This window comes from Pygocentrus nattereri, chromosome 1 (assembly GCF_015220715.1).
Source record: "Pygocentrus nattereri isolate fPygNat1 chromosome 1, fPygNat1.pri, whole genome shotgun sequence".
In the NCBI taxonomy this organism is placed as follows: domain Eukaryota; kingdom Metazoa; phylum Chordata; class Actinopteri; order Characiformes; family Serrasalmidae; genus Pygocentrus; species Pygocentrus nattereri.
In genome coordinates, this window is record NC_051211.1 from 21,181,795 (window position 1) to 21,200,860 (window position 19,066).

General features: G+C 39.4%; 1 protein-coding gene across 1 annotated transcript; it reads left to right on the top strand.

Annotated features, from left to right (window-relative positions):
• Window positions 1-1,417: 1,417 nt before the first annotated feature.
• On the top strand, window positions 1,418-17,208 carry cacng8a (calcium channel, voltage-dependent, gamma subunit 8a). The gene is made up of 6 exons (XM_017718540.2): window positions 1,418-1,530; window positions 5,084-5,372; window positions 10,632-10,859; window positions 12,625-12,708; window positions 12,889-13,029; window positions 13,528-17,208. The coding sequence occupies exons 2-6, from the start codon at window positions 5,342-5,344 to the stop codon at window positions 14,331-14,333; spliced, it is 1,290 nt and encodes a 429-aa protein (XP_017574029.1). The 5' UTR covers window positions 1,418-1,530; window positions 5,084-5,341; the 3' UTR covers window positions 14,334-17,208.
• The last annotated feature ends 1,858 nt before the right edge of the window (window positions 17,209-19,066 follow it).

The following is a 19,066-nucleotide window of genomic DNA, read 5'->3' on the forward strand; positions in this document are numbered from 1 at the left end:
GTAATGACATTACTGTCTACAGTAAGTAATATGTTACATCCCGTTACACAAAATTATACCTTATTTCTCTTGGCCTTACCTGGCAACCCCATTCCAGAAGTTCCAGCTACACTACACTGTGGTGACTTTGCGTACTCCTTATTTCTTTAGTATGGAGCCCTGCTGGTGACGTATAAATAAGAATAATGCATGGCCAGAGTATATTAACACATGGGAATGAGATCCTAATGCATGGCCACAATTTAGTAAGGTGTGGGAATGAGATAATTAAGTCATAGGAACGGGATAATACCTTACTAAGTTGGGGCCAAACATTAGGATCTCGTTCCAATGCCTTACTAAGTCTTGGCCACAACCTCAGTTAATTGTGGGAACGAGATCGTCATACTAAGTCGTAGCCACACATTAGGATCTTATTCCCACACCTTACTAAGTCATTGCCACACATTAGGATCTCACTCCCACATCTTAAGTCATGGCCATGACTTAATTATCTTGTTCCCATGCCTTACTAAGTCACACATTATTTTTATTTATACAGGATGTCACCAGTGGGGCGCCGTACTTTAATAAAGGAAATGATTCTATTTAGAACCAAGAGTTTTACATAAGACCATTTGCATGCTTAAATGGTTTTTGCATGGGGAAATGGTTCTTTCATAAGTCTGAAGAGGCCATGAGCTGTTTTCTGGATTGCTGAGATAACGAGTTAATTATCTTGTGATCTCAAGAAAACAACTTTGTTATCTCAAGATAACAGGATATCTAGCCTGTTATTTCAAGATAACGATGTTGTTATCTCGAGGTAATAATATAATTAACTTGTTATTTCAAGATAACATCTTTGTTATCTTGAGATGACAATTGTACAGAGCCTCGCTGGTGACATACTGTATAGATTTAAATAATGCGTGGCCATGACTTAGCAAGGCGTGGGAATGAGATCCTAATGCGTAGCCACGACTTAGTAAGCTGTGATCTCGTTCCCATGCCTTACTAAGTCGTGGCTACGCATTAGGATCTCGTTCCCACGCGTTAATAAGGCATGGCCATGCATTATCTTTATTTACACAGGATGTCACCAGCAGGGCTCTGTACAACTGGTTGTCTTGACATCACAAGACAATTAACTTGTTATCTGAGGATAACAACTTTTGTTATCTCAAGATAACAAGATTATTAACTTGTTATCTCAAGATAACAATGCAGAAAGTTATAACTACCTTTCTGGCCTCTCTGGGCTTCCGGCTCTTCATACAGAAGCATTGATGGAGAATGTGTTGTACATGAATATAGAACCTTTTTGAAAGCGGTTCTGTATAGCACCAAAAGGGTTCTTCTTTTGTTACATAGTCAAGCTTGTAACAGTAGAACCATTCCCTCTCCTAAAGAACCCTTAAAGAGCCCATCTTTTTGAAGAGTGGAACTCTTCATGTGTTGTGTCTGTTGCTGTTGAATGAGCCCCGCCCCCTGCTGCTCTCTCACCGCTGCTCTACAGCACAAGGTCTGACGGGAAAAGCAGCCAAGGAGGTAAGAAGACGAAACTCTTAATCTAGATTATGTCTGTTCACGCGTTTTTGTCTCAAACTGTATGTAAAATAATCCCGGTTTAGTGTCAGAAAGCGCTGCACTGGCTTTAATCTCTCAGGCGCCGCGCGAAACTGGCGTTGGAGTCGCGGTGTCGATACAGAGCTTTACAGAAACAACCTGTATTCTCTAGATACAAAACACATTCACGTGAATATAAAACGTTAAGCGTTTTATTACCAGGTATTTTTTGTAAGTTTTTTTGAAGGCTCCATTTCTAATTATGCGTTCCACCTTAAATGGCTACTATCTGGCGCCTGTACAGACATCACAATTTAGCTGCACCGTTTAAGGAGGACCGGAGAATTCTGGCTAATAGGAAGGTTTCAGTGTTTTCACAGAGCGTGTAAAAGAGGCTGTAGATGGAGGACAGACTGGCATTTGCTCAGTTAGTTGAAATATAACTAATATAATACCATTTGTCTCAGTCCCTTTGATGATGACTGGACAGGCTAGATGTGGATGGTCACTGACCACAGTTAAGTAAGGCTGTGATGTACATACATGGTATATTCAAGCTGTTGTTAATGTGTTAAACTGTGGGGTCATTCTGTTGTGGCACCAAAGACCGATGTGGGACGTTTAATGTGACAATGATGTGCAATGTAATGAGTAGTGCTGCCGCTTTAACTGTAACTGCGAATGTGAAATATAGTTTTGGAGTACAGTAAAGCTGGGCAATGTGACAATATTTATCATTATCGGAATAAAATGCTTCACAGTGCTTTCTGGATGTATTGCGGATATCATGAGTATTTAAAAACTCATCCAAACTGCATGTTTGATTACATACTGTATATAGCACAGTTAGTCCTGTTTCATTATATGTATTAAAATGTTAAATCAATTGCCTTATTGTATTGATTATTGTGTAATTGCATATAGTTTTGATGGCGTTTTTTAAATGTGGTGCTTTCCTGTTCCAACTTATTAGATATTAGAAAAAATAAATATTGTATCATATTGTGGGCAGTCGTGGGCCGGAGTTTAGGAAACCAGCCTCATGACCGGAAGATCGCTGGTTTGATCCCCAGAGCCGACAGCACAGGACTGAGGTGTCCTTGAGCAAGACACCCAACCCCCAACTGCTCCCCGGGCGCTGCCGATTGGGCGGCCCACTGCTCCGGGCAAGTGTGCTCACTGCCTCCTAGTGTGTGTGTCCATTCACTAGAGTGTATGTGGTGTTTCACTTCATTTCCCCGTCTTGGGACTACTTAGGGTCACTTAATCTTAATATTATGTATAAGACTGAAAACTCAATACTGTGTGCTGGGATGCACTGATATGTGATTTGTGGGCTGATATTTGATAGTACATACCTGCCTGTGCAAATGGATGAAGTCTTATGAAATGTAGAAAATGGAACCAGCTCTACCTGGATTAGCACTATCGAGAAACAACAGGTATGTCTATGGAGCTGTAAATGCCTTAAAATGAATGAAATGCACAGCAGGCCAGCATCGCCTAAGCATTCCACTTTTCTGGAGAAGAATAAATTGGTTATTAAATATCAGCTTCAAATATTGTCAGATCTATTACTGATGAATAGATTATGGCCAGTAATTACTATCATTACTGTTCTGCTTTAGTGTTTTTCTTATCCTACTTAGTTGTTTTATTTGTTTATTTCTGATCCGCTTTGTTTTGATTTGTTAATCTTATTTGTCTTGAAGCTCCTAATTTTTTATGTCTTTTGTGCTATTTGTCTTTGTTATAATTTTTGGTCTTATTTTCTTTTCTTTGCTATACGTTTACTACCATAAATTTATCTCTTTTCAATCCTATGTTTTTTTTTAATATAATGCTCAGCTACTATGTGAGTGAGGGTGTCCCCTAGTATACTCCAAGTTTAAATGCAGGTTGATTGTCAAACCAAACAGTCTATCTGAAGCTGATAATTTTTTAAAGCAAATATCTATAAATACAAATATGATTCTGATATCACTGTGCATCCCTACTACATTCAGTATGACTACCATTTGAATATAGTGCTCTATCATCTGACATAGGCAGTAGTGTAGTGCCAAGGTTGTTCCCATCCAGCAAGGCCTGTCTGTCAGTCCTGTCAAACATGCCACACAATAACCATACCAACTGGGAACATCCTAGTGCATTACTGTAGAGATTTATGGCAGAGGAAAGACTGTTTGCAAAATTCATCTATAGAGTTACATGATGTATGCTGGCCAGGATGAAAACTGTCACACTGATGTCTGCCATGCTTTGTTACACCTCCACAGTACTGCTTTTACCGTCCTCTCAAGGCTTGGGTAGTTTTCAGGTGATTTTATGGATCAGCAGTGGTTCATATGGTTCAGTATGGTTAATCGATTGCACTGTGAATGGCTGGGATATTCTTAGACACTAAAGGTTTGGACCTGTGCGTCAGGCCTATTGATTTGAGGGGTTAAATGCAATGATAGAGCTGTGTATTTACTTGACATAACTGCTTGTATTCTTGAGGAAAATTTGAGTGTGATAGTACAATAGTAGGTAATAAGGCTGGACGATACAGAAAAAATAGTGTATCACGATACATAAAGATGTTTTCACGATGAAATTTTGTATCATGGCACTAACATAATATTCTAAACTATAGTAAAATGATTGTTATGCAACATTTCACCTACTATGATGCACTAAATCCAATTAAACAGGAAAAATTAGGCTCTTTTCATATTAACATGTGGCACATTGCTGACACTCTGGTTTTGCTGTATTGAAAAACATATCACATCAAGACACCACCATGTCGTATAGAGCCAAAAGATGAATTTTGTTTTGTGAATCATTACACCCCTTTATATTGGTGGTCAGTTTCCTAGGCGCGCATTAAGCCCAGTTCTCGAAGACGCAGCATTTTGAATGGAGAATGGAGATTTCATTTGATGATTAGGCTTAAAATTTACCCCGTATATCAGATATTAAATCTGTCATTAGTATCTGGTAGCCAGGCTTGTCACAGTGAGTAAATGCACAGCTACTGTTGACCGTGCATGCCTTTCTCAAATGGTCATCACCATAATTGAAAGCTTAATGCACACGTCTGTACCTCTGTAGATGAACTTAAATCTAAATTGTGACGATAATGGTTTTCTCATATCAGTAATTGTCTTTTGCTGAATCCAAATCCCCCTTTCAGTCACCAATATCAACTCCCCCACCCCACACTCAGATTCACACACACCATCCTGTTCTGTTCTCGACTTTAGAATGCACTGTTGCCATGGTGACAGAATGGCGCACGCTCCCTTTCGTTCTCCTTTTCCTCTTTTTTTTAATATATCCCTCTCTGTTTTTCTGTGGATCTGTGGAGACATAACCAGTCCTCTCGGCCTGTGAATAAGATGTATTTACTTGATTGTTCCACCGATGTTTAGACAGATCCTCAAGGTGTGTTGCGTTGCCTCTCCTTCACTGTCCCCCTTTAACGTCATATTAACATGTTTTCTTTTTGTTTCTTCTTTTTTTTTTTGGCTTGTTTGACTTTCTCCAGGAGAAACAGTAGATTTGCTGTCATGAAATCCTTCTGAGAGGAGGAAAGAAGCAAAACCTAGAAAATCTACTCCCACCCACAGGCAAGAAAACGGGGGAGAGAGAGGAAGAGAGAGAGAGAGAGAGAGAGAGGGAGGGAGGGAGAGCCAGTGTGCGTGAAGGAGAGAGAGGGAGAGAGAGAGGGAGAACAGTCGATGGATGCTGCTTGGACAGATTGGTCGGTACGTTCTTCTGTGACGGGCACCGGAGAGCCGCAAGAATGGATGGAAAAGGCAGACACATTCCTCCAGGTAAGCGCACACATGCATGCTGATGTCTGACCACCTCAAGCTTTGACCACTGAGCTCTAAGAAGATACTGAAGGGTTAATGAAATGTGATGCATTCTGAAGTGATGCTTGATGTTCTGCCTGCAGACGTTCTTCAATGCAAACGTCTAGATGTTCTGCATGTCCTGTCTTTGATGGTCTATCACCAAATGTATACTGTCTCTTTACTTATTCACGTATGAGGGTGCGTATTTGCATGTACACGTTCTTCAAAGAAAGTCAAGCTTCAGATGTCTGCATATGATCCAGCATCTTCTCTAACCAAGATCTGTTCCTACACATTTTTAATCAGGCCTACTGTGATGTTCTCCAGTGAGAGCTAACATCTGAAATGCAGATGGATGCTTTGCATTGTACTCTGCAAAGCAAGTAAAAACCTTAATGGTGTTTTATGAATGCTGGTAATCTTGGGCCTAGCTTATAGTGCCTAATTCACTTCTGCCTTTTTGCCTTTTGCATTGTTGAGTGATAACAAATATTGATATCAATTGTAGGCCTGACATAATTAGTACATTACTACATGATTATTTGAGTCAATCATATTTATTTAAGCTGACAGTTAGCCTTCACAGTCATGTGTGTTACATTCACATAATGTAAATTGGGAATGTTTTCATCTGTTGGGTTGAGGCAAATACATGCAAATAAAAGAAAACATAACATGTTTATTTACACATCATGGGTCTTATGAAAACACTGAAATGTTCTGACATCTGCCTGGTCCAACACAGCCAGCAGATGGTGCCATGGAGTAAAGTTTGTTTATTTGAACTGTTGGAGTCTTTAATTGGGACCTACTAAGTATCAACAGTTAAGAAGTCAGGCCACCCAAATGTTAAGAAGAGCCATTCTGTTTTTCAACTAAAATCAAACCACCTTGAGAGCCCCAACATTTTATGCCCAATTTGCCATCTTGGCTGTAAATATGTCTCAATATGTGCTAATTTACTAGTACAGGGCTAAAAATATAATATAAATGAAAACGATCACTTACTTTGCTCTGCTTTAAACTTTAGCTTAGATATAATTGCTTTTCTCACATCCCCAGCAAGAAACATTTCCTCAGAAGTAGAATAGCTCCTTGTAAAATGTCTCTCAGCGTTCAACTTTTTAAGAGGCTGAAGTCAGCTTCTCATTCGCCAGCTTCTAGTTCGAATTTTCTCATTCCAACTTAAATGGCAGAGGAGAAGTTTCAAGCTTTTTAGTATTTGACAGTTTTTCGTTGCAGAAATAAGTCTGTTTGTCACCAAACTATTGATGTTTGTCTTAAATCGTTCTTATTTTTACCTAACAATCTAATTCTGCTGTGGAGCCAAAACAGGGCAGTAAATATAGAGCACATGATGCTGACTGCTGAGTTAGGAAGATAGCTATATCTAGATTAGCCTCATACTTAGTAGTAGTATGAGTAGTAATAGTTGGATACAATGACAAAAAAGGACAAAATTTATTAACCATCAGCTTAAATTTCATGATTGTGCCAGGCCTAATAGCTACTTTTATTTGGTCTTTTATATTTGCTCATTCCTTGTCAGGATTTAGACAGAACAGCTACCTGTGAAGATAATTTTCAAAAGCCCTTGGTTTGGGAGACAGAATGCATGACTAGAAATTTTGGTACTCTAATTAGTTAGGGTTGTTTGTGACACCCATCCTTTTGACGTCAATGCGAACAGCTTTCATCAGAGCAGTTTCAGAAGACACTGACGAGACTGAGACTAGTCTTCAAGATGACTTGTCAGGCTTGTGTCAGCAGAAGATTAAAAAAAAGATTACACCGGATGAAGATGACAAATTCTATGCAAATTAGCTCACTTGCATTATGAACCTGAGATTTTAGTGCCGCAAATGTACTGTAAACTGATGATCTATAGGCCTGGCCGCTTGTTTCCATTGAAGAATATCAACACTTCTGCATGGTTGGGTGTTAAATGCGTGCAAAGTAGATTCAGAGTGAAGCCTAATGGCCCATATGGCAATTGTGAGAATGTAGCCTCTGCTTTGCTGCCATTTTTTTAACAGAGTGTAACGGATGACTTTTGAAGTACCACCATCTGAGGCAAAGTGGCATGCCACTAACCACAGCCACTGTGGCCTTACTGTGCAGGCAGGTCTAACTTTTCTATGTACATTTGAAATGATGTCTGTGTGTTTGCACTGTTCAGGTGCTACATTTTAAACAAGTATTCTCTTACTTGGGTACTTAATTATGTCTTTTGGTTCCTTGACCTTCTGGATGACTTCTTTTCAAACAGTGAACTCACTCATTTACTGCAACCTTACACAAGATGTTTCGAGTCTAGCATTAATAATAAATACATTTTATTTTATTAATAATAAAAACAGCAGCAGCAACAGGGCAGGAACTTCAAGCTTCTTCAAGCTGTTTTACTTTGCATTTGGTTTTGGGTCAGTAATTCTGGTTAGATGCTGTTTGACCAATCAGTAGTTTGTTTATTTAATGTTAAAATGCTCACTGTTGAGAAATATTGGCAAATATTGGCACTACACGTCCTTTAGAGCATCATGTAGTCATTGTATATGTTGAGCATATAAAAATGCATCACTTCACCAATCAGTAGTTTGACCAACCGGTATTGTGCATCATTTGACCAATCAGTAGTTTCCACTATTGCTAGCTCCTATTGTAGCCTGGCCAGACAAGAAGGGTAACCAAGGAATTGTAAAATGGCTTAAAGTACACTGCAATTATCTATTTACATTGACTATTTAAAGCATTAAAATTTGTTAGGAATGCATGATGATATCAGAATGTTATCAGTGTCGGTTCTGAAATGTCAGCATTTTTATTTTTGGATTTTTTCCCAAATGTCTCCCTAATTTTTAGACATATCCTGTTGCATCCACTAGTTAGGACTCCTCCAGTCACACAATTTCACCAACACTAGAAGGGCGAAAGCGAGCACAGGCCTCCTTTGAGACCTGTGAAGTGCCATCGCATCTTTTCAAACTGTTGCTAATGCTACATTATTGGACAGCTGAACGTACTCAGAGGAAAGCGCCAACCACCAGTTCTGTGACGTCAGCTACCACACGCTTGGTGATTGGGGGAGACCCACCCAGAGAGTGAGGCTAATTGTGCTCGCTTGGGCTCCTGGCTACGGATGGCTGTAGTATCAGCAGCTATCAAACTCGTGATCTCCTGATGAGAGGGCCAATGTGTAGATGGTTGTGGGACTTGGGAGCATCCAAAATGTCTGCATTTTCTTCATTTTACTGCAGTTGGAGTTTGGATCCAAATCTTCTTATACAAATACTATTAAAATGCTCACTATGGACAAATATTGGCAGATATTGGCTTCATGTGCCCTTCAGTGCATCTTGTGGACATCATGTGTACACAGCTTGAAACTGCAGAGATGCTGCAGTTTGTAGCCTATATGTTAGATGAACATATAGATGTCCTTATGTGTGTGTTAGGCATATAAAATGCATCCTTGAACTTTGGAATGTTAGAATTGAGTAGAATCTATAGAAATAATATGCGTTCATTTTGTAAAACTATGCATCATTTTGTGATGCATTATCTTGAAGTGACCCATCAAGGATGTTTATATATTTATCTACCTCATTGTCCACAAAATGCAGCATCTCTATATACAAGATGTTCTAAAATATGTGATATCTCTTAATATTTTAATATTAATACCTCTTTTTCTAGTTACAGACACACGACAGCAACCAGGAACTCTTAACATAATTACTCCTCATGTAGCTATAATGCCTTCAATCATCCCAAACTCATGGAAATGCCCTCCAGCTGTTAAGGAATTAAGCATTAATTCAAGGCCAAAAAATCTTCTGCCTGCTTTCCAGGAATTTCTCAGAGGAAGTGAAATCTCTTAAAAGGTTTCAGCAGCCTTCACTTCGCCACATCAGAGGCATTTCTAATATCTGTATCAGGGCACCTAATGACAGAACCTGAGACCACATCTCGGCATTCAATATTTATACATCCTGTGCCTGTACACACCTCCATTCGGTTTCTATTTTGCCAGCTTTAGGTCCCACATAGGCTTAGAGTACAGTATACTGCTTTCATTCATAGTCTTGTCTTTCCTCTCTTGTGACTTCCTCTTCCTTTCCACTCACCCTGCTTTTTTGCTAAATAGCCTCGGCTGCTGTTCACTGTGTTTTTACCCCATGCACTTCTGAAGTGTTACCATCTGAAACAGAGTGGCATGCCACTAACCACAATAACTACTCTGCCCTCCCTGAGTGAGCAGGAGAAAACTTTTTGTATTTACAACATTGTAAATTAGGGGTGTAAAAAGTATATCAGTGTATCATTCTGAGTATGGTGACTGCATCAATATTGGAATGCTAGAAATGAATTGATTCTTATAATATTGTGATTTGGGCTCCTCTTATGAAATGTGATGAGTAGGGATGTCCAAGGATGTTGGAATCTTTTTGGTGTTGGCAGATATTTTCTTTAAAAAATCAGACAGATTTGTAGATTTGACAGATATTTTGACCTGATGTTTGATGATCTAGTCATTGGATTCTGGAAGCGCAGAAAGTTTTGGAGCCGCTGAGATAGTGTGCTAAAATGTCTGCATTTAATTCATTTCATTGCATTTTATATTTCACTGTAATGCTAATTCAGGTGGATGTACTCCCAGTCCATACATTTCATAAATGTTTATTTATCAACATCAGAAGGTACATGAAAATGATTGGATATTGGCTCACAGTTCCTATATCAGTGCATGTCTAATTATGAGGTCTGGATATTACATTTATTAAAACTTTATTTTTGATGTTGTACATCTCATTCATTTTAGAATATTCTATGGTTCCATAATATAATAATTAAAGTTTTTAATACTTTTAAAGTGCTCATTGCCATTTACAATGTATGTAAACTCCATGATGAATGGACCAAGAGAAATGGCCCAAAATGACTTCGAAAAACATCTGGTTACATTAACTTCCATTAAAAGTTTTTCCCTTCGCCTATAAAGTCATCCTTTAGGAGATACAAGTTTTGGTTCTGACATATACTAAATTAATCTGACATTCTCTTGTTCTTTTTTTCTGCACAGCAAAACTGTTAATTTGACCTGGGGTGTTCAAACTTTTGCATAATACAGTATATTCCTGTTAGCACTGCTCAGATGCAAAATTTCCAGCAAATATTCCATTACCTGCATATTCCGTTACACTTCTGTTGGTGTATTGCTCTTCCTGCCTGCAGCGATGGTGTGGTGTGAGCGGGGGATCCAGGTACTCCTCACCACGGTTGGGGCCTTTGCCGCTTTTGCCCTGATGACGGTGGCTATCGGCACGGACTACTGGCTGTACGCACGAGCCTTCATCTGCAACAGCACTGCCAACTCCACTCAGGACGACCCCCATAACAAGGACAAGAAAGACCCCGGAGCCCTCACCCACTCTGGCCTGTGGAGGATCTGCTGCCTGGAAGGTATGTATGCATTTGTGTACGTATGTGAGACTCCGAGCTTTATGCGTGTGTGTGGGAGGCCAGAGGATATGCGTGCATTCGTGCGTATGCCTGCTTCTGGCTGTGTGAGAATACACTGTAGCAAAACGGAGAAGCGGCTGACGTTCCAGTTGCTCTTTTCTGCATTTTTTAGGTGGCCAAAATATTTTATTGTGAACACAGGCTAATGCGCAGCTTGCACTTAAACTTACACAGCTGCATTTATGCAGCCACCGGAGAAAGATGTTCATGATTGCAAGGTACTGTGTGAAAAAGCACTGATTGCTGTAGATTTGTACAGTGCTTGCTTTTGAAGGGGGCATGGGGTAAATCATTTTTCAACATATTCTGATCTGCTGCTGCCTACAGATGCTGACAGGAATCAACAGAATACTGTCATTTTCATTTGAGATAGTAGAATTCTTTAGAAAGTGATTAAATGCATACAATTTTAAATATCAGTGCAGTGTAATTCAGTTCAGTTACTCTGGTGTGATTCAGACTTATTTAAAATTAATACATGGAACTATGTGTATACAGTATAAATTAATAAATCATAACAAAACTATCAATAAATATTGATATTTTCATTATTTAAATCAGTACTACGTAAGATTTTATCGTTAAAACTGACTGAAGTAGGAGGGAAAAAATGCTAATGGTACTATTATTACTACTAATTATAATAATGATGATGATTATGATTATTATATCTGATACATCTTCTTTGCATGAGTCTAATGAAAGAGCACATTGGAGCAAACATTTAAGAGCTTTAAAAATCACAGCAGCTTCATCTGTTAAAATATTTTGACATGAATACACCTCAATACTAATATTAAGAACGAAAGAAGAATTTTCTCCAAGTAGCAGCACACCAGACAAAACAGCTCACGGCTGTGTGATTGACTTCATAGCTGTTCTATGTATCAATGATTATCGATAAGTGGTGCCAGTACCACCATTTGCAGTAAACAAGACAACACAGACAATAGAAAACAGGACATCAGGCTTATTAATATTAGAAAATAGGCAGAAAATTAGATTTTGGCCACAGAAAAGAGTGCAGTATTACTATTATTTAAATTCTGCCATTTCCACATTCAGAGTGATGTATCATAATGCAGTGTTACACCCCTGTCATGCACATAAGGACATCTGCATGTTCACCTTATATTTTGAACATCTGGACACAGAGATGGAGGCGTCAATGAGCTTACAGCGTGTAAATACGCCACGGCTTGCACTCTGGTCATGTCTCAAGAGGCAGTTTTCCAGCAAACAGTGTCTCTATTTTTTACCTATTTGCATGAGAAACCAACAGGAGTGGATGTCAATGGCTGTGATTATGCGATGAGTCATCGCAGGTCAAAGGTGTCGTGTGGTGATCTCTCTTTATTCTGCATAATCAAACGAAACAAAAACAGAGCTGTTCGAGCTGTGGAGCACCGCTTGCTCTGCTGCTCTGATCCTTCGCTTATCATGCAGCTGCTCAGTTTTGAAAGAGCAAGAAGGCCGAGAATCTAGAATGACCAATGTTTTTTTTTTTTTTTTTCACAAAGAACACTTGTAATTAAGGTTGAACTTTCTTGATGGGTCATTGATGCAGACATCATTTGAAGGTATTGATCAGCTTGGCATGTTGTGGTGTAAAACTAGTGCTTTTGAAGCCTATAAATTTGCTACTCTTGAAGTAATGAACACTGTGAGCTTCTGAAGGAAAAGTTTCTCTGTTTCTCTCTCTCAGGGTTAAAGAGAGGGGTGTGCTCCCAGATTAACCATTTCCCTGAAGATGCTGATTATGACCAAGATGCTGCAGAGTACCTCTTACGTGAGTTTTATGTGTGTGTGTGTGTGTGTGTGTGTGTGTGTGCATAAATAAGCTGCTGGTTTGTCTTATAAATTTAGAGGCCTGCAGTCAGAGGACACGAACAAAGCTATCGGTTTTCGCTGATCTGTTTCACATCTTGTTTCTCCTTTCCTGTCCTCTCCTTTCTCCTTATCTATGCAGGTGTAGTCAGGGCCTCCAGTATATTCCCTATCCTAAGTGCCATTCTCTTGCTGTTGGGTGGGGTGTGTGTGGCTTCTAGTCGCTTCTATAAGAACAAGAGACACATTATTCTGGGAGCAGGCATTCTGTTTGTGGTGGCAGGTAGGTCGAATGGAATTTAGTCTTTTTTTATGTTTTTTAATAGGGACAGATGCACGAGCTTAGAAAATAACAAAGAATTGTCTGATGCCAAATATAACATTTTAGTGAATTTATAGCTAATTTGCGATGTTTGTCCCTAGATGGGCTTTTAATACAACACTGTTCCCTCCATGGCTGTGAAAAGAAAATTTGATTTTAAAGGAAATGTGTCTATGATTACAAAACTCTCTGCTTGGAATTTCTTATATCATATATATATATATATATATATATATATATATATGACCATTCAAATTTTTTTTTAACTTATGTGTTTGGTTCCTTACATATGGCAATAGCCTAAAAATTTCATTTTGGCTAAAAGATAAACACGTATATAGTGAATAATACATTCATCAGTTATAATGGATTATAACATCCCAAATCAGATACAGCTGATCTGACACATATTTTTCAGCTCATATCTGTATTAACACTGTAAAATTTTTTCTGCTCCAGGCCTGAGCAACATCATCGGTGTCATTGTGTACATCTCAGCAGCACTTAGCGACATCTCGCCAAAGAAAGACGAGGACAAGAAGTGGCACTACTCGTACGGCTGGTCCTTCTACTTCGGCGGCCTCTCCTTCATCCTGGCTGAGGTGGTGGGCGTTTTGGCTGTCAACATCTACATTGAGCGTAACAAGGAGCTGCGCTGCCGCTCACGCACCGACTTATTCCGCAGCACCACCTCGGCCGTGCTGCGACTGCCCAGCTACCGCTTCCGCCGTCGCTCTTCACGTTCTAGTTCGCGCTCCACCGCCGAGCCACCACGCTCCCGGGACCAGTCGCCCTCCGGCCTTGCTGCCAAGAACTTTGGCCCACCGCTAGCTGCCGGTCCCCCACCCTTCTCCGTGGCCACACTGCCCAATCCACATACACATTCAGGAGGAGGGGGAGGAGGAGGGGGCATTGGGGACATCTCCATGTACACGCTAGGGAGGGAGGGCAAGCCACCCATGTATGGAACGGTGGATCGTGCCACGCTGTACCAGCTGCACAACTACTTTCCCACCAAGGAGGGAGGAGGAGGTGCGCTCATGACAGGCACACTTCCCTCGCTGTCAAAGTCCAACCTGGCAGCATCAGCCAATGCTCCCCTCAACGCCTCGTCTTCCTCCGGCCCCGGGGTCCAAGCACCCACACTGTCGGCTGGCTCCACAGCCACCATGGAGAGGGAAAGAGGGCTGGGAACTCTGGACAGGCTGGGGAAAGGAGATAGCTCCAACACTAACACACTGAACAGGAGAACAACGCCTGTGTGATGGGTGGTGGTGGAGGGGAGGGAGGGGTCAGAGAAAGAGAATGGAAGAGCGAGAGATGAGGATGATCTTAACTGCAAAAGGCAAACAATAGTGGAAAGAGGAAGCATGGGAGGAAGAGAGAAAAGAGAGAGAGTGTCTGGACCCTGCTGCTGTACAGGGTCTAGTTCCTCCCCTAACCTGCTACACCTGTTACAGCTAATTAACGCCCGAGTCTTTGATGGGCTGGATCAGGTGCATTTGTGTTAGGTGAGAAGGGGGGTTAGCATGCACGTTCGGGAGGAGGGGGTGTCGCGGACATCTCCATTAGGGGTGTAAAAATGCATCTGAAGGTGGCGATTCAACCGCATTGATTTTGAAATGTAAGAAAAAATACTGGAATTTTAGAATCGATAATAATGAATTATAGTAATTATTTTCACACATAAATATCCAAAATAAAAATCTCTGTGTTTTTATTGTCTGTAAACCGCAATGTAAATAGTTTCTCTGTTACATTTGTGTACTTTTTTGTGTATTTTTAAAAATAGTCAAATCAGAAGGAATCAGGGTGAAATTTTAGATGATGCCTTGAATCGTTTCCTTAAGAACTATATTGAAATCGAATCATTGTCCGGAGACAGATTTACCCCCCTAATCTTTAGTTCCACACTGGGCAAAGACAGAAAAGGGGGCTGCATCACACTTTACCAGCCAGCTGCACAAATACTTTCCAACAAAGGTGAAAAGAGGAGGGGGAGGGGGAGGAGCACACATGATGGGGACGCTGCCCTTCACTGTCCAGGTCCAACCTGGCGGCATCGGCCAGTGCTCCCCTCAACGCCTTGTCTTCCTCTGACCCCGGGGTCCAAGCACCCACGCTGTCGGCCAGATAGCTGAGAAAAGATAGCTCCAACAACAGTGCACTGAACAGGACAACCAACACCCGTGTGACTGGAGAGGCAGTGTCTGGGGCTCTGAGAGAGGGAGCGAGTGAGCAAAAGAGAGAAAGAAGAGAGGGGAGATGGGGATTATCCAAGCTGCGAATGGCAAACAGGGATGGAAAGAGAAAGCGTGGGAGGAAGAGAGAAAAGGGAGAGAGAGAGCGGGCTGAGAAGCAGAGAAAGGGATGACTCACAGGACAGAGAGAGAGAGAGAAAGAAAGAAGCCAATCATCCTCTTTTTTCTCTCCATTTCTGTTTTCGAACATGGTGACTTTAGTCATAAATAGAGTTCCATCCGCACTTTTACTGATTCATGTTGAAATACTTGATGTGTGTGATGGTGGTCTTACTTTGGGTTCTTCAAGCTCTTTTAATTCCAGTGCTTTATCATCAGGTTATGCCTGTTACTTATTTAGCATTCCAATATAAAATGTCTTTGTTTTTATTATTGTTGATGTTACTGTTTGGTTTTTCTGAATTATTTTGTTATTAAATTATTAGTTATTTTAATAATTTATTTATCTTATTTCAGTTCCAACTGATGAATTTAAACTGTGATTTTCTCTTGCACATACTGACACTCTATTTTATGATGTCATTTAGTGTCAAGCATGTGCATATTTGTGAGATTGTGTGACATTATTATTATTATCATTATTATTATTATTATTATGTCTTTTTTTTTTTTTACAAAGATGGATAATATTTAGATCTGTGGAATTTCTTTCATTGTAATTGTAGGTGTACAAGTAGTTAGATTTCATATGAATATATTTGATTATTCAATTAATAACCTTAATATTGTTACAATGAGATGACAATTTTGAAGAACTGTTTTCCAGAAAGCCTGTTTCGGGACAAGGAAGAAATGAAAAGGTAGAATGTGAAAATTAAAGACTTTCATGCCGGGGAGCAATACCTATACCTATAAAACCTCACCAGAAAAGACAAAAAAACTCTATTATAGTATATTATATATATGAATATATATATATATATATATATATATGTGGAACTTTTTTTGACAAATAAAACAAAATATATTCTATAAATGTACCCAGTTGAGATATGTATGCAGTGTTTTATCTTTGAATGTTAGGAACTAGCCTGATTGATAGACTATAGATACTTTTTATTTTTACTAAATAAACTACATTTACATTTTGAACCATTATTAGTAACAGAAATATCACTGTGGAATAGGTGGAATACAGACAGAGGTGGATAGTAGTAGCAAGTAGTCATGCTATAGTGAGACGTTAGCAGAATATTTCAAATTACATCTACTTATGCTGTAATATATTTTTTGTTCATTTAACTGCAGATTTAGCCACTAATATCATTCTCTTCTATTGTGTCAGCACTGGTGTTTTATACCGTTTGCATTTGCCCACACCCCTCACTTTGTAGACCAGAAAGAGAAAAATAGCATCTTTGAACTTCTGTTCCTATGTTAGATGCCAGATTTACTAGAGTTCAAGTGCAGTTCTATAGGGAACTCTATAAGGTACTCAAAAGTTTTTGCACCTAGTGCTTTTTCACTCCCACTCAAGCTTTTTTTTTCTTTTTCAAAAGTTACTTTTACCTCAGCTATTTTGCTGGAACACTTTTACTCTGGTTTTAGGCTACTTTGCCCAAGCCTGAGTGCAGGTAAGATGTGGTTTTACAAATGTAGTCCAAAACATATAAATAACAACCCATCATGGTCAAAGCAAAAATGAAGGTATTTTCTCCTCTTGTCATTATTTATGTGTACACTGTTTATATATCTAGTGTATGATTAATTACTCCAGTTGGCCTTCTGGCATTTTGGGTTTAGTAGGTATGATCAAAGAAAGTACAAAGAGAATTCGTAATCATGAGGAATCCAGGTATTAACATAATGCTGTACCTGCCAAATCCACTGAAGAAAGCGGGGTCAGGTCTGCAGTGTATTAAGGACATTAATGAATGGATCAGTGTGGAATTGAGTGTTTGAGTTGACCTTGAGAGCATGAAGCGTTGGGGAGGTCAGCACCAAACATGTGAACATGAGTACCCTGAGGGATTTAGGCTACGCCTGTTTAGACAGTCACATTCTCTTCTCTCGCTCACACACACTGTAATTACTGAGAGAACAATGTAATGCTTAAGCGTAGCTCTGGGGAAGGATGCGACCGACTGTGTATCCTCGAGAGCTCCACACTGGCCTTCATCTCCTGCTAAATAATAACACAGGGAATCTTCACTGTGCGCCTGGCTGTGTCTTGTCCCATTTCCAAAATGTGTTGTGTGTGCCACTGTGTGACCCCTCACCTTTGCTGCTGTGGGGCTGCTGTTGGCACACGGTGAGTTATGATATGAGCAAGTGAGCTACTGCATAGCTTTAAGACCGCTGGGGTCCCAGCCACATGCTTTCTCCAATTACCTCTGATCTCTGCTGGCACACCCACACAAACACACGCTCCACCGTACCACCGATCAAACTCACAGCTCAAAATGATATACAGCCCGCTTACTTCACAGATCATGCACTGAAACGTGTATAAGTACTTTTTAGATTACATACTGAAATATATATAATATGCAGATATTTGCTTTTCAGATTACACACTGACACATAAATTATATACTTGTCAGATCACGCAATGAAACATGATGTTTACTTTAAAACCACACACTGATACATGTAAATATATTTTTAGATGGCACATAAAACAAAGATATTTACATTTCAGGCCACACACTGAAACACAATATAAGGATTTTTGCTTTTTAGAAGACGCTTTGAATCTAAATATAAAGATATTTACTTTTCAGATCACACACTGAAACATATGAACACACTTTAAAATCACACACTGAGATATATTACTCCATTTTTAGATGACACATACAGCAAATATGTTTACTTTTCAGAAGACTGAAATATAACATAAAACAATATAGTATAATATAATATGAAGATGTTTACTTTTCAGATCCTGCACTGAAGTCTATATAAAGATATTTGTTTTTCAGATCATACTCTGAAACATTTATAATATAATGATGTTTACTTACTCAAACACACACACACACACATATATATATATATATATATATATATATATATATATATATATATATAAACACATATACTTTGATGGATTTCAGCACATGGCTATCTTTATATATATATATATATATATATAAAGATAGCCATGTGCTGAAATCCATCAAAGTCCTTACAGGGATGTCTGTTCACTCTTCGCAACACTGCTGAGGAGTCATTCCCAGCCATACAAGAACAAGCTCCCCTCTCTTTGAATGGGGACAGGCCAAAGTACTTGAAATCGAAGGTCAAATTTCAGCCTCGAAAACAAATTTGAAATCACTGCTAAAATCTGACAAAGAGTTTGGCTCAGTAATGCACAATAACATTTTTTGCCTTGTTCTGGCTTGTGCCACAGTATTGTCAATCATTCTCTGTTAGTGGCATAATCAGCAAGCTGACTGGCTTTTTTCTTTGAAGGTGGAACTTTCTCATAACAGACGCCATGTCAACTGATACAAGCTTTCCCATTCATGTTTCAGCCAGTGACAGGTCTCCTCCTTTATAACATCTCTGATGCCATTTGCAAGTGGACAATATAAGGGATCTCAAACAACAAATTAAATGTGATTAACTGCATCATTTCATGTAGTTAATTGTGATTAATCACGTGTCTTATTTGTTTAAATTTGACCCTAAAGAATGTTTTGTGTTTTTTTTAAAGCAGGGCATTTTGTTATACACTAATGCTCAAGAGTTTAGAACTGCTTGGTTTTTACTTCACAGGTAATGACTGCGAC

Excerpts from the sequence above, each read along its gene's own strand:
- cacng8a (XM_017718540.2), top strand. The coding sequence starts at position 5,342 with ATGGATGGAAAAGGCAGACACATTCCTCCAG. Across the intron at positions 5,373-10,631 it reads AGGCAGACACATTCCTCCAG|CGATGGTGTGGTGTGAGCGG; the intron begins GTAAGCGCACAC and ends TCCTGCCTGCAG. Across the intron at positions 10,860-12,624 it reads GAGGATCTGCTGCCTGGAAG|GGTTAAAGAGAGGGGTGTGC; the intron begins GTATGTATGCAT and ends TCTCTCTCTCAG.